Raw genomic sequence first — 24224 nt, forward strand, 5'->3', positions numbered from 1 at the left:
CTCATGAGTGGGAGGGTTATTCCAGCTGTTTTTGAGAAGGGGTGCAGATTTTCAGTATTTCAGTCACCGACTACTTGGCCTTTTAACAGTGGGTTGGAGCTGCCATGGCCCCTCTGGGTGTGGCGTTTCTCCTGCTGATTGCGGATCAAGGCCTAGTCTTGTCTGCCATCTTGGTCCCATTTGATTCTAATCAGTTTATGTTGTATCTTTGGGCTATGTCATTCTTTCAAAAGTTGTGCCCTGTCCCTTTCCCTCCTGTTACACTCTTGTCAGCAGTGTTGGAGAAGTCTTGTTTCTTCCTCATCTTGCCAGAATTTGAAAAGTTTATAATTTGCTAGATGAAATTTATATCTTATTTTATTTCCATTTAGTTATTAATTGCTGTCCATTGAGTTGCAATGTTGCCTTTTTCATATAAAATTCATTTTTTCCCCTGTCATATCTATTTTAACTCCTATACCTTTAAATGTATTTAATATCTGGCAGGGTTGGTGTTTCTCATTAGTTTTTGTCTTTAGAGTTTTAATTTACTAGAACTCTCTTTTTTGGGTAAAAACAGTCCGTCATGTATTTAACTGCTTTTGTGTTACTTTTTCTCAGTAGAATAACTTCTAACATGGAAATATCTTCTACCCTCCCCTTCTTTTTCTCACTGTAATTCTGTAACATAGCATTACAGCTGCAGTATGCAGATCTGGCAAGTGAGAAAAACAAGGACACTTTATTGTCTGTGTTCCATTTAAGCATATCCATATGTTGTGTGTATTTGCATATGTCTGTTGCCTTTGGTGTTTCTTGAGAAGAATTCTACTTATTTTTTGATGATGTCATCAGTGCTGTTTTGAATTTGGCAATAAGGAGTTCATGATCTGAGCCACAGTCAGCTCCCAGTCTTGTTTTTGCTAACTCTATAGAGCTTCTCCCACTTTTAGTTTAGTTCAGTCACTCAGTCATGTATGACTCTTTGCGACCCCATGAACTGCAGCATGCCAGGCCTCCCTGTCCATCACCAACTCACAGAGTTTGCCCAAACTCATGTCCATTGACTCGGTGATGCCATCCAACCATCTCATCCTCTGTCGTCCCCTTCTCCTCCTGCCCTCAATCTTTCCCAGCATCAGGGTCTTTTCCAATGAGTCAGTTCTTCGCATCAGGTGGCCAAAGTATTGGAGTTTCAGCTTCAGCATCAGTCCTTCCAGTGAACACCCAGGACTGATCTCCTTTAGGATGGACTGGTTGGATCTCCTTGCAGTTCAAGGGACTCTCAAGAGTCTTCTCCAACACCACAGTTCAAAAGCATCAATTCTTCGGTGCTTAGCTTTCTTTACAGTCCAACTGTCACATCCATACATGGCCACTGGAAAAACCATAGCCTTGACTCAAGGGACCTTTGTTGGCAAAGTAATGTCTCTGCTTTTTGATATGCTGTCTAGGTTAGTCATAACTTTCCTTCCAAGGAGTAAGCGTCTTTTAATTTCATGGCTGCAGTCGCCATCTGCAGTGATTTTGGAGCCCCCGCAAAGTAAAGTCAGCTACTGTTTCCCCATCTATTTGCCATGAAGTGATGGGACTGGATGCCATGATCTTAGTTTTCTGAATGTTGAGCTTTAAGCCAACTTTTTCACTCTCCTCTTTCACATTCATCAAGAGGCTCTTTAGTTCTTCTTCACTTTCTGCCATAAGGGTGGTGTCATCTGCATATCTGAGGTTATTGATATTTCTCCCAGCAATCTTGATTCCAGCTTATGCTTCATCCAGCCTAGCATTTCTCATGATGTACTCTGCATGTAAGTTAAATAAGCAGGGTGACAATATACAGCCTTGACGTACTCCTTTTCCTATTTGGAACCAGTCTGTTGTTCCATGTCCAGTACTAACTGTTGCTTTCTGACCTTCATACAGATTTCTCAAGAGGCAGGTCAGGTGGTCTGATAGTCCCATCTCTTGAAGAATTTTCCACAGTTTATTGTGATCCACACAGTCAAAGGCTTTGTCTCTGGAACTCTCTTGCTTTTTTTTGATGGTCCAGCGGATGTTGGCAATTGATCTCTGGTTCCTCTGCCTTTTCTAAAACCAGCTTGAACATCTGGAAGTTCATGGTTCACATATTGCTGAAGCCTACAAAGTATATAATCAATCTGATTTTGGTATTGACCATCTGGTGATGTTCATGTATAGAGTCCTCTCTTACGTTGTTGGAAGAGGGTGTTTGCTATGACCAGTATGTTCTCTTGGCAAAACTCTGTTAGCCTTTGGCCTACTTTGTTTTGCACTCCAAGGTCAAACTTGTCTGTTACTCCAGGTATCTCTTGACTTCCTACTTTTGCATTCCAGTCCCCTATAATGAAAAGGACATCTTTTTTCGGTGTTAGTTCTAGAAGGTCTTGTAGGTCTTGATAGAACCGTTCAACTTCAGCTTCTTCAGCATTACTGGTTGGTGCACAGACTTGGGTTATTGTGATATTGAATGGTTTGCCTTGGAGAGGAACAGAGATCATTCAGTTGTTTTTGAGATTTCATCCAAGTACTGCATTTGGGACTCTTTTCTTGACTATGCTGGCTACTCCATTTCTTCTAAGGGATTGCCCACAGTAGTAGATACAGTGGTCATCTGAGTTAAATTCACCCATTCCAGTCCATTTTAATTTACTGATTCCTATAATGTCGATGTTCACTCTTGTCATCTCCTGTTTGACCACTTCTAATTTGCCTTGATTTATGAACCTAACATTCCAGGTTCCTATGACCAACCTAGACAGCATATTAAAAAGCAGAGACATTACTTTGCCAACAAAGGTCCCTTGAGTCAAGGCTATGGTTTTTCTAGTAGTCATGTATGGATGTGAGAGTTGGACTATAAAGAAAGCTGAGTGCCAAAGAATTGATGGTTTTGAACTGTGGTGTTGGAGAAGACTCTTGAGAGTCCCTTGGACTGCAAGGAGATCCAACCAGTCCATCCTAAAGGAAATCAGTCCTGAGTGTTCATTGGAAGGACTGATGCTGAAGCCGAAACTCCGATACTTTGGCCACCTGATGCGAAGAACTGACTCATTGGAAAAGACCCTGATGCTGGGAAAGATTGAGGGCAGGAGGAGAAGGGGACGACAGAGGATGAGATGGTTGGAATGCATCCCCAACTCAATGGACATGGGTTTGGGTGGACTCCGGGAGTTGGTGATGGACAGGGAGGCCTGGCATGCTGTAGTCCATGGGGTCGCAGAGTCAGACACAACTGAGTGATTGAACTGAGCGACTGGTGCAATATTGCCCTTTACAGAATCGAACTTTACTTCCATCACCTGTCCTATCCACAGCTGGTTGTTGTTTTTGCTTTGGTTTCATCTATTCATTCTTTCTGAAGTTATTTCTCTACTGATCTTCAGTAGCATATTGGGCACCTGTTGACCTGGGGAGTTCATCTTTCAGTGTCCTATCTTTTTGCCTTTTCATACTGTACATACTGAGAAATCTGTATGCAGGTCAAGTAGCAACAGTTAGAACAACATGGAACAACAGACTTGTTCTGAATTGGAAAAGGAGCACATCAAGGCTGTATATTGTCATCCTGCTTGTTTAACTTATATGCAGAGTACATCATGAGAAGTGCTGCACTGGATGAAGCACAAGCTGGAATTAAGATTGCTGGGAGAAATATCAATAACCTCAGATAGGCAGATGACAGCACCCTTATGGGTGAGAGCAAAGAAGAACTAAAGAGTCTCTTGATGAAAGTGAAAGAGGAGAGTGAGAAAGCTGGCTTAAGTCTCAGCATTCAAAAAACTAAGATCATGGCATCTGGTCCCATCACTTCATGGCAGACAGATGGGGAAACAATGGGAACAGTGACAGACTTTGTTTTCTTGGGCTCCAAAATCACTGCAGATGGTGACTGTCAGCCATGAAATTAGAAGATGTTTGCTCCTTGGAAGAAAAGCTATGACAAACTTAGACAGCATATTAAAAAGCAGAGACATTACTTTGATGACAAAGGCCCATCTAGTCAAACTGTGGTTTTTCCAGTATTCGTGTATGGATGTGAGAGTTGGACCATAAACAAAGCTGAGCATTGAAGAATGGATGCTTTTGAGCTGTGGTGTTGGGAGTAGACTCTTGAGAATCCCTTGGACTGCAAAGAAATCAAACTAGTCAATCCTAAAGGAAATCACTCCTGAATATTCATTGGAAGGACTGATGTTGCAGCTGAAGCTCTGATATTTTGGCCACCTGGTGTGAAGAACTGACTCATTTGGAGAGACCCAGATGCTGGGAAAGATTGAAGTTGGGGGGAAATGGAGACAACAGAGGCTGAGATGGTTGGATGGCATCACTGACTCAATGGACATGAGTTTGAGCAAGCTCCAGGAGTTGGTGATGGACAGGGAGGCCTGGTGTGCTGCAGTCCGTGGGGACACAAGTGAGCGACTGTAGTGAACTGAACTCAGTTGTTTTATCCTCCAAAATAAAAGCGTTGCCCCTCTGTGTTGGTCTCCAAATTGCTTTTAAAACTGGTAAAAGCTGAAAACATGGGAGCAACTACTTTATCTCACACCAAAATGACACTCTCACTGGTGATGGTATTAAACAGTTTTGTTCACTGAAAAGCATACAATGGAGTCATAGTTATGGGAGGTAGGTTTTTTTTTTAACATTAATATGCAATACAAACATAGCATTTAGTCAGAATTACCTTACAAAATTACCTAAAAAGGAAATGGTTTTATGTTGGAGACATTTCTCAGTAAGTCCATCATAATTTTTTTTTTTTTTTTTAATGTAAACACTGGAAGAGATCCCCATTTCTTCACGTGGAAATAGATGAAGTAATTTGCTTTCATTTAAGAGCTATGTTGCAGAAAACTCAGCCATCTTTCACCGTTGGGACCAGCGGTGAAATGCACTGTGCATTGAGAGACACGTGCACTGTGGAAATGTAAACCATAAGAGTGTTCGGTCTCACATACTACGCCTTCTCCAGGGCTCATTCTCACTCATTGGTGGCATGAGGGCAGGCAGGACCCTCAGCCCTGTTGGTTTTCTCTCTGCTTTCTGAGCATCCTTTTCCCCACTCCTGCTTCACAAAAATCATGGGGTCCGGCAGCTGTTAGAAAGATGCTTAGAAAGTAAAGTTGAATTTGCATGAGTCAATTTGCATATCTAAAATGAGTCTTGGAGATGAAACTAAATACTCATTTTAATAGTGCCATAATAATACTAGCCTTCCTGCTCAGTTAAAGTGCTTATGGAAAGCTTATATATAACCTTTAGAATACATGTACCATTTAATCCCTGAGATAGACTGAGTTCTTTATACTGTAGTCAGTCAGAGTTAAAAGACTCAATAAAGTGTGACATGAATAATGGAGTCCATACTAACTGCTTCTTTTGATTTTGATGTGGTTTTACTTTAAAAAGTTTTTGTTTTCTTTTAATTTCAGGAGAACTATAGACTCACAAAAAGTTGCAATATAGAGAGGTCCCTTGTACCAGTCACTTGGTTTTTCTCAATAGTGACTTAACTATAGTTACCAAAAGTAGGAAATAGGCATTGGGACAATAAACCTTATTCAGATTTCACCAGTTTCTCCATGCATTCATTTTTTATTTTCTTGTATGTCTATGTGTATAATTAATTCTAGGACATTAAAAATACTTTTAAGAATAGTTTGGATTTACAGAAAAGTTGAAAATACAAAGAATTTCCATATAGTTCTCACCCAGTCTCCCCTGTAACATGATTGTATAGCAGACTTGTTACAACTAACCAACCAACACTGGTGCATTACTATTAATTGATACTGCATTTTATTCAAGATTTGCTTATTTCCCCCAATGTCCTTTTTTAGTGCCTGCATGCCAGGCAGGAGAGCAGATCACATTTCGTTTTTCTGTCTTTTTAAGCTTATCTTAAATCTATGACGGTTTTTCAGATTTTTCTTGTTTTTGATAATCTTGACCACTTTGAAGAATACTGGTCAGTTACTTGTAAGAATGTCCCTCAGTTGAGTTTGGTGTTTTTCTTGTGGTTCTGTTTTGTCATGATGTCATGGTTAACCGATAACTGAGGTGACAGGCTTTTGAGAGGAAGACTGCAAAGTTTAAGTGCAATTTGTGTCACATCGTGTCAAGAGTAATGCTGTATCAATATGACTTACCACTGTTGGTGTCGACCTTGATCATGTGGCTGAGTAACGTTAGCCAGGTTTTTCACTGTAAACTTACTTTGGAGGCTAGTCCCTAAGTACAGCTTTCGTTCAAGATGTGAGGGGATTTAAATTCAGCCTCCTGAGGGGTATTATTACAGAAGTCATTTGCAGATTCTTCTGACAGGTATTTTATGATTTTATGGAAACAGCATGAGTACTGATTCAGCCTAACATATCTGTTCTTCACAGGGTGGGAAGCCCCGTAAACACCGGAAGGATCGGCTACAAGATTTAATCGATATAGGCTTTGGCTATGATGAGACAGATCCATTTATTGATAACTCAGAGGCTGTGAGTAATTTGTCTTTAATATAAAAGCACTTCTTTGTTTATTTGGGTAGTGGAATTCATAGATAAAATAAATGTTTCAGCAAGTGTTTTTACTGATTCCCTTTTGATGTATGTCTGAATCATTTACAGTTTTGGGAATTCCCTGGCAGTCCACTGGTTAGCACGCGGTGCTTTCTCAGTCGGACCCTGGGTTCGATCCCTGGAGGGGAAACTAAAATCCCAAAAGCTGCATGGTGTGGCCAAAGAAAAAAAAAAGTTTCCAGTTTTATGTGCTTACAAGTAATTGAGCCATCAGTAGTACACATTTTTCTTTGTGTACTTGAGTAGGCATGTAAGATAATTATGGAGTAAAATTATATGTATAGGTTAAGTTTCTAGTAGTGGGATTTATTCATCAGAGAATATTTCCACCTTGAGTTTTTATTGATGTTCCCAAGGGCAGGTGTGTTTTGAAACACTTTCAGATAAGAACCATGAGATTTTGAAGACTGAGGCTGCTGGGTTGTAGTTAATCTGGCAGATAGCTTGAAATTGTGCTTCATGATTTTATTGCTGCCAATCCTTACTACAGTGGTGATAGTTGAATGCTATCCTTCATCACAGTCTGTTTTGATGAAGCCCTACAGCTTTCTCCCTGGAATCTTCTTTCTCTTATAAAAGGAAGAGGAATTCAGGAGAGCATTTCAGGACTACAGCAGTCCATTGATCGCATAGCAGATAAATAAAGGCATGCCATGTTTAGGGGTTGGTAAGTTGTATGTTCTTACATTCTTCTCAGTGTGCTGGAATAACCTAATACCTGCATTATGATATCCCTTGCACTGTGTAGTGACTGCTTAGAATATACAGAAAGTGACACTAAGGTGGCTGTTAGACTACCCGCAAATTAGTGTCTCTTTTTCCTGTTACACAGGGCTTGGTTGTGTAGAGGATGACAAGGCATGTAGTGGTAGGAAAGTGATACGAAGGACTTCCAGCATGAGGCATACATACCCTGTCATACTCCTGTGTTACTTTGGTTTCCTGACATAAACTGGTTTGCAAGCCTACTCTGTAGAAGTAAAATGTTGACAGTGTCCTTTGGAGTTGAGAGGACTTTCTGTTACCAAAAAGGTTGTCAGCCTTTTTGTAGGTTCGGGCATGGAATGGTCTCAAAGAGTTTTGACCTTGATTTGACATTGAAGTCAAAAGTACTAGATTCTAGACTCCACTTGTTTTCTAATTCACCATGGATGGACCAGGAGCATCACCCAGTTTTCTCTGTTATGACTGACTTGCCCAGCAGAATTATGTACTCTGAGACTCAAGATAATGACATGCTGAAAAGCCTGTGTGGGTGCTCAGCCGCTTCATTTGTATCCAGCTTGTTGTGATCCCATGGACATTGCAGTCCCATGGACATCACGTTCCCCTGTCCATAGGATTTCATAGGCACGAATACTGGAGGGGTTTGCCCTTTCCTTCTGCAGGGGATTTTCCCACCCCAGGGATCAGACTCATCTCTCCTACTGCTTCTGCAAGTGGGTTCTTTACCAGTGTGCCACCAGGGAAGCCCATCGAAAAGCGTAAAGCAAGTATAAAGCAATAGTACTGGTGTTAACACTCTATGTAAAGTAGATTTTGAATTCTAAATAACCCAAGAGGAAACTCAGCCATGTCGTGTATGAATGAACATTGCATGTACTCAGGCTTACATAAATAGCATTTAAAAATTTTTTAGAAATTTTTTATTGAAGGATAATTGCTTTACAAAATTTTGTTGTTTTCTGTCAAACCTCAACATGAAGCAGCAATAGGAATACACATATCCCCTCCCTTTTGAACTTACCTCCCATCTCCCTCCCCATCCCCCACCCCCCGGGTTGACATAGAGCCCTTGTTTGAGTTTAATTAATAAACTTAACTTTTTTAGAGCAGTTTGAGGTACACAGCAAAATTGAATGGAAGGCATATACTCCCTGCCCTCACAACATGCACTGCTCCCCCCATTATCAGTGTTCCCCCGCCAGAGTGGTATACTAGTCACAGGTGAAGAACCTGCATCAACACATCATCACCCAGAGTCCATAGTTTACCTTCAGATTCACTCTTGGTGTCGTATGTTCTGTGGATTTTGACAAATGTATAATGACGTGTATCCACCATTATACTGTCGTACAAGGTAGTTTCACTGCCCTAAAAATAATATGCTCTACCTATTCATCCCTCCCTAACACCTGCAACCACTAATCTTTTTATTGTCTTCATAGTTTTGCCTCTTCTCCAGCATCATACAGTTAGAATCGTATGGTATGTAGCCTCTCATAAAGAGCATTTTTAGTATTTTCCTTTGTAGCATTCCAAATATTTGAATAAAAGTGTCTTTCAAACCGATTTTTGTGAAATGTAATTTCTTTGTGTATCAATTTAAAGACTGGCCGGCATTTTCAAAGAGAATGAAATAGAGTAGGAGCTGTTATAGTAAGCTACTGATACATTATGCGATTTTTATTGTGTGTGTGTGTTTATATGCATGCACTGGGTTTTGATGGGTAATGTATTTTCCACTTGGGCTGGTGAAGAAAATTTGAAAGCCACTGCTTTAATAAATGAGGATAAATTTTGTAGGTATAAATTGTTGTTATATATATATAAAAATATATATTTATTTGTTATATATATGTATATATAACTTATACAGTTACTGACATATTTATAGGACAATTTCAGTCCCTGTTTTATAGGAGGAAATTGAACTAAAACACAGGTTGTTTATTGACTTGCAAAATAATTTTGCATCATTTTCTTTAACAGATTATTTCATTTTTACATGAAATAATTCAGTGATTCAGACATAAAACACTTATGAGCCAACCAAATGATTTTCTTGTTTTTTTCCAATGGGTATATTGCTTATAGGCTTTTTTTTTTTTGGGCTGCGTCACCCTCATGGGATCTTAGTTCCCTGACTGGGAATTGAAGCTGGGCCCTTGGAAGTGAAAGTGCAGAGTCATAACAACTAGACCACTAGGAATTCCCACTAGTAGGCTTTCTCTATTTGTATATTATTCAATAGGGATTGAAAATAATCTGGTTCTGATTCACTTTAAGAATTGTGTACTATTTATACTTACTACTGTAATATCTGAAAATAAATGCTTTTGAAGATTATTTTGAGTCTAGTATGCATGCTGCCAAATTTTTAAAAAACAAAGGAAATCTTTTCATTGTTGAAATAATACCAGACATGATTAATGCTTTTATTTAGGTTATGTCTTTTAAATTTCACTAGAACTTCGTGAAGTAAGTAATATTGAATCTGTTTTGCAGCTGCAAAGTATTGATGTTAAGTGATTTATTCTGGGTCACAATAGCTAGGCATCTCTGTTGGCAAAGGATCTAATAAATCTGGTTTGCAAGTTCAGTGATCCATTGCCTCTTAATACACTGTACTTAAAAGGCTAAAATTATTACAGAAGTAGAAATGTCATATACTCATGAAACTTATGTAAGGTTATAAATGAGTGTTACCTTAACAAAAACAACCCCAGAATATATCCTGTACCTTGCAAGAAAAAAAAAAAATGCTTGGCACATTTATAACTCACAGTGCAGTGGAAGCTGTGTATTTATCCTTGCTCTGTCTTATTGGTTGTGTCACTTTAGTACGGTTGCCAGGTTTATCAAATACAATTGTAGTCCACTTGGTTATATTTTTTTAAAAAGGCTAAATCAAATATGCATAAAGAGTTTGTTCTCCTGAAGAGTGTTCTAATAGGGAAAGTTCAGCAGAATACTGCTGAAGAAGGTAGATAATGAGCACCTCCACATTGTCTGGTAGCCTGGTGATGAGTGTGTTTCTAACACGAGATGCTGCTTATTATAGTGGGTAGGTTGGGAAAACAGTCAGTGACACTGCCATAAACCAATACTGTTACTGTGGCAAAGTTCTTGACCTCTCTGAATTTGGTTTTCACTTATAAAATGGGAGTAATATTTGCCTTCCTAGCCTCCAAAGGGGATCAGGGGAACCAAGTGAAATAATTTATATGAGGAAGATAAAAATTGTAAAGCATTATACAAATTTATGTAAGCAAAAAGTGCAGGTGTATTTGTCTTATCACAATTATACATTTTCAAAATAATTACTAGAGAGACTTTTCACTTTTAAAAAAATTATTTATTTTTGTCTGCGCTGGGTCTTCATTGCTATGCGTGGGCTTTATCTAGTTGTAGCAAGCCGGGGCACCTCTCTAGTTTCAGTGCCTGGGCTTCTCATTGCAGGGCCTTCTCGTTTGTACTACATCTTCTTTATTCATTCCTCTGTTGGACATTTAGGTTGTTTCTGGGCCTTGGATATTGTAAACAGCGCTACAGTGAACACTGGGGTGCATGTATCCTTCAGCATCATGTTTTTCTCCAGATAAATGTGGAGATTCCTAACCATTGGACCACCATGGAAGTCCGTTCTTTTCACTTTTAATTCTTTATTCCTCACGTCACTCCTTTACTTACAGATAGTACTGGGCCCTTTCTGAAGGTCTTAGCCATAGGTCTTTGTAGTAACCCCTCAAGTGGAGCAACAAGAAAGGAGTTTGTTCCTTTTTTTTTTTTCTAACATCATTCAGTTTTGGTTCAAAATCATTAAATGTACAGGCTTTCTCCATTCTCCATGTAACTTAAGAGGATACAGTTTTAAAAAAAAAAGGATACAGTTTAAAATCACAAGTTTTGTATTTAGCCTTAATATGTTTAACAAATATATTCTGTATATTTTTTGCCCATGGCAAAACAGTTTTCCTTACAAATACAACTTTCTTAAAGACTAATTATATAATATGAAGAGAACCCTTAAGTAGAGTTCTGGGGACCCCAGGTAACAGGTATCTTGCTTCTGTTAGATAAGTAGTTCCTTTTTTTCCTCTTTTGCCATAAACACCTTCATTTAGTTAAGATTGACCTTCAATTTAGTGCTTGTTTTTTCTTCTTCAGGTGAGATAAGATAAAGCTTAAAATCCAGGCTTACACAACTAGAGAATGCCTGTGTAGCAACAGAAGACCCAGCGCAGCCATAAATATATACATAGATAAAATTTTTAAAAATTGAAGCTTAGAGGACATCAGCTTAACGTGATATTCTAGACCAGATCTTCATACTGATTTATACAATTTGAATCTTTTTCAGAGAAGTATCTGGATTCTCAGTGTATGCTTACTGAACAGGGCAGTTCTTTTTCTACTTCCCTTTAAAACTTATTTTTGTTTTATATGTTTAAAAAATATTCCTTACTTAAAAGCTTAGAACTAAGGCAGAAGAAATAACCTTTAATTTTTATAATCTATTTATGAATAAAATTATATATTAATAACAGTATTGGTAAGAAGTGAAGTTCATTTGTTGTCTGGCCATTTAGTCTTTTGTTTTAACTTGTTTCAATTTCTCATCAGAATCATTTGTCATTAAGAATATCAGTGATTGTTAAGTTTTTCTCAGCAGATGATATATTTAGAATTAGCTTCGGTGTTTGAGAAGTTTCTTTTTTTAATAAATGCTGAATGATCAGAGCTCATTTCTGTTCAAGATACTAACTTTTTCTAAATTTATTCACAGACATCTTCATTGCAGTTAGTTTTGTAGTTAAGATGTAAGGAAGATGCTGACGAGATTGAATTTCTTTGACGCATTTATAGAATTAAAGTTAGTAAGATATATCTGAAAAATTTTTTTCAATCTAGTATGACGAATTAGTTCCTGCTTCTCTAACAACAAAATATGGAGGCTTTTATATCAACACTGGCACTCTCCAGTTTCGCCAAGCTTCAGATACTGAAGAAGACGATACCACAGACAACCAAAAGCACAAGCCACCCAAAGTGAGTTTGTCCAGCACTGCAGCAAAAGGATGTGGCTTTTGAATTTTACTTGTGCCTTACAGCTGTGAATATATGGAAAAGTAAAATGCTAATCATTATTTAATGAATTTATAGTTAATTACATGCTTTAAAGTAAAATTATATAAATATGGGAAAATATATTTTTATATCATAATAGAATTATATTTTCTGTTAAAACTTCTCTCTCCGTATCTAGTCTAATAGTCTGCTGTTTCTGGATAAGGTTGTGGTTCTAGGATAGCTTAAGACTTTTTTTTTTTCATTTATTTTTATTAGTTGGAGGCTAATTACTTTACAAATTGTAGTGGTTTTTGCCATACATTGACATGAATCAGCCATGGATTTACATGTGTTCCCCATCCCGATCCCCCCTCCCACCTCCCTAGCTTAAGACTTGATATGGAAATGACTGGTAATAATAGCAGTTACTTTTTCTAAGATGTAAAACAAATTTTATAGAATGTATATATTGTATTTGAGAAATGAATAAAATGTCTTTAGATGTTTCCTGAAATGTGAGCCAAAGACATATTTGCACCAGAATTATCAAAATGTTTGTTAAAAATGCAGATTAAAATGCTCTCCCCCAGATAACTGAGCCAAAACCAAGGTTTGGGAGTTCTCATGGACCCAAAGAATTTGCATTTTAACAAGCAGTTCTAATGCAGCCTGAAATTTGAGTAAAACCGTTTTCCCTGGATTGGTATCATCAAAGAGTAGGGCAGTAACACTTAGGTAAGTGATATATTTTATCATTTTATAGATTCCCAAAATAAAAGAAGATGATATTGAGATGAAGAAGAGGAAGCGGAAAGAGGAAGGGGAAAAGGAGAAGAAGCCAAGGAAAAAAGTACCCAAACAACTCGGGTAAGTGAAATTAGACATAATGAGGGAACTAGTATTGTAGCATGACAAGCACTCCTTTTTAGAAAGATATATTTAGCATTAATTAGTTCAACTTAGCTGGATCTAATTTAATACAGTATTTATAAATGTCAGTGACCTATTGACTTATATTTTAATAATATTTATTATTAAGTAGAAGTCATCTTAGAGACTTTAGGTGTTTTAAATCAGATTTACATATTTGTTCATTAAGTATTTTGCTCACCAGAACTTTTTTTTTTCATTACAACATTTTATCAACAAGAATCAGTTTGAAAAATGGAACACGTTTTCTTAATTTTTTGAACTAAAACAAAGCTTAGATACCCGGGGTCTGAGAATTGGCATTAATCCTTATGTAAATGATTGATGGTTGTTTTAATATTTTTTAAAAGTCATTGGTTTTACTTAGCTATTCTTAATGCTTGTCACTTTAGGTAATGATATTGCCTCTAAAAAGCCAAGTAGAATTTCTCAAAAGCTTATTAAGTCATAAGAAGGAATTCCTTGGCCGTCCAGTGGTTAGGACTTGGTGCTTTCACTGCCAGGATTCGGGTGCAATCCCTGGTTAGAAACTAAGATCCTATACGTCGAGAGGCACAGCCACCAAAAAAAAAGGAGAGCGAGAGAGAGAAATGGAATAAAAAGCCATAAGAATAAAATGAACCAAAAAAAAAAAAAAGAATAAAATGAACCTTATAATCATGAAACTACCAGTTGTCCCTACTTCTCTATGGCTTTTTAAGATAGAGCCCAGGGACAGAAACTTGTGAGAGGCTGGATTTTTCTCCCCTCCTTAGCAGAGGAAGAGATACATCTGAATTTGGGACTCTCAAAATCTTGATGTAAGGAGTTGATGTAAGGAGGTAATTAGCTCCTCCTATACATGAGATTAGGGACTTCCCTGGTGGCTCAGATGGTAAAGCGTCTGCCTACAATGCGGGAGACCCAGGTTCAATCCCTGGGTTGGGAAGATCCTCTGGAGAAGGAAATGGCAACCCACTCCAGTACTCTTGCCTGGAAAATCCCATGGACGGAGGAGTGGGGTAGGCTGCAGTCCGTGGGGTCACAAAGAGTCGGACACGACTGAGTGACCTCGCTTTTGCTTTCACTTTTGATACATGAGATTGAGCTTCCTAGGTGGTGCAATGGTAAAGAATCCGCCTACCAATGCAGGAGACGTAGGTTCAGTCCCTGGGTTGGGAATATCTGCAGGAGGAAGTGGCAACTTCCGGTATTCTTGCCCGGGAAATCCCATGGACACAGGACCCTGGCAGGCTACAGTCAGTGGGGTCCCCAAAGAGTCGGACACGACTGAGCAACAAGCATAATTCCTGCATACCAGACACTGTCTGGGTTTTGGATATGTAACAGTATGAAATGAAACAGTAGCCTACCTTCAAAGCACTAATCATCATTTTTAGTTTCTGTAGTGCACATAGAAGCATATAAGCCAATGAATTTAGAAAAGATTTCTCAGAGAAAGTAATAGCTAAACCGAGACCACCCTTTCCTTATAATCCTCACAGGGAGAAAGTTGTCACTGAAAATCACATGTATCTATCCCACACCCTCAGAGAGAAGAAATGCAAAGTGAAAAAGGGTCAGAAGGTAGTAGCAGACAGAGCGAGGTCTGGATGGATGACATGGTGAGGAATGAAGGCCCACAGACTGACTCGGAGGGTTTCGCGTCCCTTTGGCAGTTTGTAGCACGAACCACCTGGGGTTTGAAGGTGTACTATGTAGGCTTCTCTGGTTGTTATTAAAGTCAGCTCTGTTTTCAGCAAAAGTGCAGTTCTTTACTTCATTAATTCTTTAGGTGACTACTTTATAGATGTGACAAAGAAGAACATTCCAAAAGGTGTAGGAATTTAAGTTCATATACTTTCGTTTTTTCTTTTTTTTGACTGTGACTTGTGGGATCTAACTCCCTGACCACGAATCACACCTGCACCCTTGGCAGTGAAAGCACAGAGTCCTCACCACTGAACCACAGGGAGTTCCCTAACTTTGTATACTTAATAAACCAGAGCTCTAATAGTGTTGTTTATTTCTGTTGACTTTATCCCTTTCATTTTATTCACTCTAATGGCCATTTACCCATCTGCCTTTCATAAATGACACTCCAGATGATGAAGATGATGTTATTTTAACTCTATGCCTCCTTATTTCCATGGGCTTTTAACCTTTAAAATCATACAAAACCTAACTGATCACTTTTTTCTTCACAGGGTTATGGCTCTAAATTCACACAAATCTGAAAAAAAGAAGAAACGTTATAAAGATTCTCTTTCTCTAGCTGCCATGATAAGAAAATTTCAAAAAGAGAAGGATGCATTAAAGAAGGAATCTAACCCTAAAACCCCAGTGAACTTCTCAACCTCCTCTCTTAATAACCCCCCCTCTGCTGCTGTAGCGTTGGGAAATGATGTCTCGGACCTGAATCTGAACAGTGCTGATCCGGACCTCCCCATCTTTGTTAGCACAAATGAACATGAACTATTTCAGGAAGCTGAAAATGCCCTAGAGATGCTAGATGATTTCGACTTTGACAGATTACTGGATGCTGCTTCTAATGGTAGCCCCCTCTCAGAGTCAGGGGGAGAGAATGGAAACACCACCCAGCCAACCTATGCCTCTCAAGTTATGCCTAAGGTGGTACCTACACTCCCAGAGGGTCTGCCTGTCCTCCTTGAAAAACGTATCGAAGACCTCCGTGTAGTAAGTGTGATAATTCTCTTGTTTTTTGTTTGCTGCATAAACATAGGAATAAATACTTATTTTCAAGCAAAAATAATAACCTATAATCCTAACATACTCTTAAGTAACTTTATATTCTATGTTTCCTTTTAAGCATTGGATCTGTGCATACTTTTTCTTTTAAGTTTAGTTATAACATGGGAATGGCAACCCACTCCAGTATTCTTGCCTGGAAAATTCCATAGACAGAGGTACCTGGTGGGCTACAGCCCAGGGCATTGCATGCAAAGAGTTGGACTTGATTGAGTGACTGAACACAAATGCACACATAACATGGATACAGTTCATTGTTTTATTACCTCACTTCATCTTATATTTTTCTGTATAATTTTCATAAATACAATTTTTATTGGCTTACATAGCCTGGTAAAGAAAATACAGGGAAGGTAGGAACAAATAAGTGTATACTACTTTGGCATGTTTGTCTAAACCCATGCCATGTTTTTAGCCCTCTTTTTTATTTTATTTTTCCCTGATTACAGAAGTTATATATTCAATATAAGTTGTATTTTTCACTTAGGGAGGGAAACATGCCCGATAATCAGACATTTTCCACCCCCTATGGAACAACCATTATTAAACTATTTTTCTGGATTTTATTTCATGCATTTGCAAATATGTTGTTATTAAAAATAATTATTGTAATTATTAAAAATTATTAAATAATAAAAAATAATTGTTAACAGAAGTATATTTTATAACTTGTCTCTTCTAGGGTTATAGTAGCCATTTAAATCACATTTTAAATTTATTAATCATCTCCATGTTGTATTTATTTCTCTTAACTCTTTCTAAATTTTAAGTATCTGATTAGGGGAGCAGGAGATCTATCTAGTTTTTCCAACAGGTGACTCATGGATTCTAATTATCAATTTTATTCTTTTTCTATTTTTTGTTCTTTAGCATTTCTTCTGAGGTCACCGCTTATTAAATTCTCTAAAATTTTTACTTATTTTAAGGTAATTTGTTAGTTCAGGACTTAAAGAAGTGTGTTCAAGTATCTCATTGCCAGTGTTTCTTAGGTTATGACTTGTATTGCCATGATTTTTGCTTTATGTCTATGCTGTGTTGTTTGTTGGCCCATACAGTTCTTGCTGGCTCAATCTCTGTTGTGATGTGTATCATTTGAAGATGGCCCTGTCTGTGCTATTAATGTTTCTTATCTCAAATTCAGTATTGTCTGATTTTACTGTGGGTTCCTTTCTCTTTATTTTTGCATGGAATAGCTTCATCATTTCAATATTCTCTTTAAGATTTTCTCTTAGCTACAGCTGTTATAATGATAATGATATAATCTTTATTCTGTCATTTTCTTTTATATTCTGTTTTATTCTTTCCCCTCCTTTGCTTTTCGCTCTTGCTATTTTCTGTGCTTATCAAATATAGTCATCTTATTAATCATATAGATTTTTTATTTGATCTTCTTAACCACTGTATGAAGTAAAGGTATTGTTTCCTTTTTATGGCTAACAAACTTAAGTGGAGGTAGATGAAGTAGCTTGGTCAGGCCCTACAACTAGTAAGTGGTGGAGCCTGAATTTAAATACAAGGGTTCACCTGACTCCAGGGTACGTGCTTTTTGCTGTCCCATATTGCCCCTAAAATCTTTAGTTTCTTTGATGGTTTAAATATAAAAGTGCTAGGGATATAATCCAGGTTTTTCAACATGTAATTAATAATAATAGCTATTATTTATTTAGCAAATAACTATACTGTGTACTGAGTGTAGTGCTCTCAGGACCCCAGTTACTGTTGAGGAGACAGTGTCCTGAGTGGAAGTGGCTGAGCCGTAATACACAGTCAGAATTGAAAGGACCATCACGCTGTATATAACTTGCGCTCTGCCCACTGTGTTGTGTGCCTTTCTTTCCCACTTAGTACACGAAACTGATGAGCAGTGAGTGTGTTTCAGTTTTGTCAGGTGCTGTCATATCTCATATACTAAAACTCTTTCTGTAGTTGCCATGGCAGGACTTCCTAACTTCTTAGGAAATTATCAGTAAGAAGATTCATTTCACTTGCTAGTATCTGTAAATTCTCCATATTTTTGTCTTTCAAATAGATGGTATTTTTTCCTCAGGAAGTAAGGTTTCATAACTGCTTGCAGTGTTCACCTCTGTCTGATAAGGACTTGCTTCTTGTAGCTCTTTTCTCACTTTGTAACATTCTTCCAGTGTTCAGCCTCTTGATGTCTTTTTTTCTTGAAGTTTAGTTTTTGTTCTGGCTTTCTTCCTGTATTTCTTCTCCATACACATACCCAGTCTTCATCATTTCTAAGAAATGCTGAGGCATATTCCCAAAATTGTCCTCATCTATTTATAGCATGTGAGGTTGTCAAACAGTATAAAATTATCAACAGAGTTGACAGAGTCAGCATATTTCTTACTCAGATTATTGAATCAGGATGTTTTACATCTTGGGTGTCTTAAGATAAACTGTGTCTTTTGTGATTTCCCCAGTAAATTTTACTTATGGTAGTGTATTGGTTTGTATACTCTTTGTTTCTGGTAAACTGGTTAAGGTGACACAGTGATGAACATATCATTCTTATCCTCATTGAATTGATTTTTGCTCATCCCTGGATAATGACCATGGCCAGTTTTTTCATTGTTAGTAATTAAGTGGAACCCAGACTGGCTGCGGGGCTTCCCTTGTAGTTCAGCTGGTAAAGAATCTGCCTGCAATGGGGGAGATCTTGGTTCGATCCCTGGGTCAGGAAGATGCCCTGGAGAAGGGAAAGGCTACCCACTCCAGTATTCTGGCCTGGAGAGTTCCATGGACTGTATAGTCCGTGGGGTTGCAAAGAGACAGACATGACTGAGTGACTTGCACTTCACAGACTGGCTGGAGAAGCTGAGTATCTTTGTACAGAGTCACAGTGTTATACAGCTGAAGTCAGAAAGCTCCTGGTCTGAGTCCTGGATCCACCACTCACTAGCAGTGTGATTTGGGGGTATATCACGTTTAGGTTTAGGCTCCTTATTTCTAAAATGGGGGCTATAATGCCCATGTCACTGGGTGTTATGAAGATTAAACATGGTAATGTGTACAGTATGTAGAATATCAGACATGTTGTTAGACAATATTGTCTAGTAAAAAGTGAGACAGCAGCTTTCTGTCATCTTGGAGACAACAGCAAGAATTAATAAAACTAACAGATACTCAAAGTACACAAGATACCCATAGCACTAAAAAATCTTATATGTATAACTTATTGGATTTGGGAAAATTCAGAAAAATGAAATACAGACATAATAGGAAAGAATGTTATGTATGCTAAATTTTGTCTCAGCACCCTTTAATTCCCTGTCATGCCAGATAATAGCTGGGATGTGAAGTGAAACTAATCTTAGCCCCGCCCTCAAGGAGCTTATTCTAAAGTAAATAGATATGGAAACAAATATGTTTATTGAGGGTTTTATTGACAATCTTGTGTTTCTGTAGGCTGCCAAACTTTTTGATGAAGAAGGAAGGAAAAAATTCTTTACACAGGATATGAATAATATTCTTCTGGAGTAAGTAATTTTCTTCTTTGATTAAAAAACCGTAAGAATTCTTTAAGAAATATTGTAGACCTTTGAGGTGCAGATGCTGCTTGGTTGGTTAGTCTCGGGCCTTAGCTCTTTCCTTTTGGCCTCACAACATGTGTGATTAAGTTTCTTAGCAAAACTATGTGTCTTTGTACAGTGGTTCTCCATGACCCCTTATGATAATCAAAGCTTCCAGTGGGAAAACCACCAGAGCAAGTGACCAGTGTATGGGGTTGAATGTTATCCTACGTTTAAATGCAGTGTTTGTCATGTTATGTGAAGATATCTTTTTGAGACATCTCTGATTGTTTACATTAAAATTCACACAAACATTTTATATCCAAATGGAAAGTATGGTTTAATGAAGAATCATTGTTATGGGATAGGATGGAGGCAGTGTAGAGAAGACAGGTATTCAATTGGAAAGGAAAGGGTAAAAGCTGGTTTATGAAACAAACAGTATTTAAACCAGTGATAATATTCACCCTTAGCTAGAATTTGATGTTAATGAAATTGCAGGTTCTAAGATTGTGGTCAAATAAGCTGTATTTATAAACCTATTGGCTTATAAATTTTGACCGTGGTTCCAGAAATTGAGTATATAATTGACTACAGGCAGGAATGGGCAAAAGAGAAGTGGTCCTGGGGAAAGCAGTAAATTCCTTTCTGATGAAAATAATGTATACTTACTTTTGGTGGTTTAGTAGCATCATATATACAGAAACAAGGCAATGTTTCCAATACTATAATTCCTGTCTTTTAAATATATAATGGAGTTAGTTTCTCATGAGATATAAAGGATGAGTTGGTTTTCTGGTTTTGATAACTGTTTTAATTAATGCATTCTCTCTTTTTCCTGAAGTACTTAAAAAAATCTTTTGGTCCCATGGACTAGCATGGAGACAGAGGAATTTCTTGTTCCTGTTATTTATTTTAGCCAGAGGTTTTCAGGTTTATTCAGTTTGCTTGCAAATGCTTCTTGTCAGTGCCACGTCCTTTTACCTAGCTTTCTTCTAAACCTTAGGTTCAATAACCAGTGTAACCATTACTTACCAGAGCTGCCCCGGATTCCAGGATCAGGGATCTGACTAGCTCTTTTTCTTTTTACCTAATAGCCCAAGTTTACTATATTAGATCTTTTTCCTGTGACTGAGACAGTCATTTTTTATTTTACTCTTCTGTAAGGGGACAACTCTTTTTCTCTCTTTGATAATCAAAAGGTCATACTTGGGACATAACATCTGAAGAAAGCAGAATACCAGTTACCAGTATTCTGTTAACAGGCTTCTCTGTTAATTCCTGCCATGTCCGTCTTAAATCCTCTAGTCTTTTTTTGAGCCCGTCTATTTTTTTATTTCACAGAGAGTGTTCCTGTAATTCTACAAGCCTTAGTGTTCAGGCTTTGAATTGTTTTCCTTTTAGTAACTTTCTTAAGCTCTCTTGTCTTCTTACACGTTCCTGAACAAACATCCCTTATTTCTCTGTGCTGAGTTGATTGTCTCAGGGCATATGATACACGATTATTTGGAGTAGTAATTCCATGAAGTTTTTTAGGTAAATTTTAGTCGTCCCCGTATACTAAAAGATTGGAATTCTTAGAAAAAAAATATTAAAGTATATATGTGAGGGATGTGTACTTAAACTGCTCTCAGATACAAATTTGTATCTATTTGGGATAGACCAATACAGTCAGTAACCTCTAGGGTTAATCCTTTTCTCTAATTTTTTACTTAATAGGGGCTTGGGAGCAGAGTCAGTGCTTCCAGTTTCTGAGTTACCCCCTCTTTGGAAACCACTAATTTTTATAAGTAGGTCATTGATTTAATCTGTTCTTACTTGGAATCTCTTACTACTTGGAGTTTCTATTTTATTTTCAGCTTTAACTAACCTTTTATAATGGGACAAGCCTAAAATGCCTCCTACTCAGAGTCTAGACTTTAATAAGTTCTAACCGCATTATTTAACCAAATGTTTATACACAGAACTCATGACCATAGTGATTATCTTCCGTATGAACCTCTGCATTTGACCCTCTGGCTCTAGTAGGTCTTAAACTTCTGTTCATTTCTTTCTTTATTGTGTTGGCTTCTCTAGTACTGAAAATTTTATACTGTCAATTCTAAGGCGTATAGTTAGTTTTCCACATTTCATTGTTTCTGAAATTGCAGTGTATATTATAAGTGTTAGATACATTTGATCTGGCAGGGTTTCTGGTTTCTTTTTTTCCCCAAAAGCTGTTAATTGAATCTTAGGATGCACCTACATTTGTGAAAGTATTTAAGTCTGCAGCACCTTCTCCTATAGAAGAACATGATGATTTGGACATAATTTGCTACCAAGGGCCCCAGTTTGGTCTCGGCCTTCAAATTAACATCTGTTCTCACCTTTCTACAGTAGTAGCTGCCAGATATAATGTCTTCCATCTTAAAGAAACCTCAACTGTTTATTATAGACTTGTCCTGCTAAGAATATGGTGGCTGTTACAAACTCTTTTTTTTTTTTTTTTAAAGCAGCTATTTGGCTAAATACCCTTTAGGAACTGGAGAATTAGAGTATATTGGATAAACTAATAAATATCTAGTTTGTGCAGTGGAGGCACAATAAGGCCAATAAAAGATAGATAAAACAATCTGTGTGTGTAGCTTCTTCTGAATCTGTAATTTTTTCAAACACGTTTAAGGAAAATTTACTCTGAGAACTTACAGAAATTGTAACTCTAGTATAACGGTTGCAGGGTGGTGAGGGGAATTATGAAATCTCTTTGAGGAAATGAGTTTTTGGTTAATAGTGGAGTTCCTGTGCTTTACGCAAAAATGGAGACTTTACCCCTATCATTAGGAAGTTATTTGGTTATAGCTGATTCACGTGGTGGTGTTGTACAGCAGAAACCAACATAACATAAAGTAGTTATCCTCCAATTAAAAATAAAAGACCAAAAAAAAAAATTATTTGCACCGGAAGGGGAGGAAATTAGGAGTTAAGGACTTTTTTTCTGGCCATATTGTGCAGCTTGCGGGATGTTAGGGCCCCGACCAGGGGTCAGACTTTTGCCCCCTGCAGTGGAAGCATGGAGTTCTAACCACTGGACTACCAGGGAATTTCCAGGAATGTAGGGATTAACAGATACACACTGCTGTATGGTAGAGAATATGCTTGCAGTGCAGAAGACCTGGGTTCAGTCACTGGGTTGGGATGATATCCTGGAGAAAGGAATGGCTACCTACTCAGTATTCTTGTCTGGAGAATTCCATGCCTTGCTGGCTGCAGGCCTAAGGAGAACTCTTTGCCTGGCAGGTTACAGTCCATGGCGTTGGAAAGAGTCGGACACAACTGAGTGACTAACATGATGATGATATGTAAAATAGATAAAGATACTGTATAGCACAGGGGACTATATTAAATATCTCATAATAACCTATAATGGAAAAGAACCTGAAAAAGTATATATATAAAACTAAATCACTTTCCTGTATAACTGAAACTAACACAATATTGTAAACTGGCTATACTTCAATTTAAAAAAAGCAAATTATTTGCCATCTTGTTTAGGGTTATAAATTCTACTCTTAAACTAGATTCATTGAAATTTTTTTATAGCATTGTTATTTATGTTGGGGTTTTTTGTTTTTTTACTTGAACAATGCTGTCTGGGAAATCAGGGAAGTATAAAATGAGAAAAGAATCTGCCTCTGTCTCCTTGCCTGTTTGTCGCTACCTAAAAGAAATTCTCTACTACTTATTTGTTATTGTTTTTGGTCAGCATTGAGTTACAGCTGCAGGAACTAGGCCCTGTCATTCGTAGTGGTGTCTACTCCCACCTTGAAGCTTTTGTGCCATGCAATAAAGAAACACTGGTAAAACGTCTGAAGAAGTTACATCTCAATGTCCAGGTAAGAAGGGGAATAATAATAACTGCATCTGGGGTTTTAGAACTGTAAAGAGACTGGTTTCTGTTTGCTGCTTTTGCATATTAATTGCTTTATAGTCATAGTATATATATTTAATAACCATAGTCATAGTATATATATTTAATAACCACAGAATGTTCTTTTTAAGGCCTGGGATACAACTGCTTTTCAACAGTTGATAAGTTTTGATGAGAAATAATGTTTTCTAATGCTTCCTGGATGAGATAAATTAACTTCATTTCATAGCTGACAGAACTGTATCCTCAAGAAATAATCTGACATGTGTCACTCAATTTTTTTATTCCTGAAATGGACCCATACAGACATACTCACACAGACATGAAGACCAATGGAAAGAATCACAGGGTTGCATGTAAACTCAAAGATTATTCATTGTAATCATCAGTGTTTTACTAGGTTCTTTTCCACTACAACCCCTCTAAGTGTTTCATTACATCAGGAAGTTCTTCCATACATTGGGCCAGATCCAAGTCTTTTCCATCCTTTCCACCCTAATTCTGCTTTTGGCATGGAATTCTGTGTTACAGGTTGTATACTTCCATTAATAAAATGGTTCTTTGAATTGAGAAACTACAGTTCTTTCTCAGTTCAAGCAGGTTAATGAACAAATGAAATTTATTTGAGGTCTCAGATTTCCTGGACTGTGGAATGTTAGCTATGGAAGAAGACATTTATCTAACCCTTGCTTTTCTTCGTGTGGTATAATTATGTACCTTTGTACCCCTAAACAAATTGTGTGGTTTGCATGTTTG

The 24224-nt window shown here is 37.6% G+C and overlaps 1 protein-coding gene and 1 non-coding gene across 3 annotated transcripts in view; both read left to right on the top strand.

The window, feature by feature from the left end:
• UBN2 (ubinuclein 2) overlaps nucleotides 1–24224 on the top strand; it is a 79645-nt gene that overhangs the window by 24497 nt on the left and 30924 nt on the right. Inside the window, exons 3-8 of one of the 2 annotated variants that reach the window (XM_043871897.1) lie at nucleotides 6393–6494; nucleotides 12210–12347; nucleotides 13132–13235; nucleotides 15485–15974; nucleotides 19458–19528; nucleotides 23304–23433. In XM_043871897.1, the coding sequence (XP_043727832.1) occupies nucleotides 6393–6494; nucleotides 12210–12347; nucleotides 13132–13235; nucleotides 15485–15974; nucleotides 19458–19528; nucleotides 23304–23433 (1035 nt within the window). The remainder of the gene's footprint in view (nucleotides 1–6392; nucleotides 6495–12209; nucleotides 12348–13131; nucleotides 13236–15484; nucleotides 15975–19457; nucleotides 19529–23303; nucleotides 23434–24224) is intronic. The other variant, XM_043871898.1, reaches the window with a different exon arrangement.
• On the top strand, nucleotides 14155–14226 carry TRNAC-ACA. The gene has a single exon. It is a non-coding gene; the product is annotated as a tRNA-Cys (tRNA).

The sequence above is a fragment of the Cervus elaphus genome, chromosome 18 (genome assembly GCF_910594005.1).
Source record: "Cervus elaphus chromosome 18, mCerEla1.1, whole genome shotgun sequence".
Classification (NCBI taxonomy): Eukaryota; Metazoa; Chordata; class Mammalia; order Artiodactyla; family Cervidae; genus Cervus; species Cervus elaphus.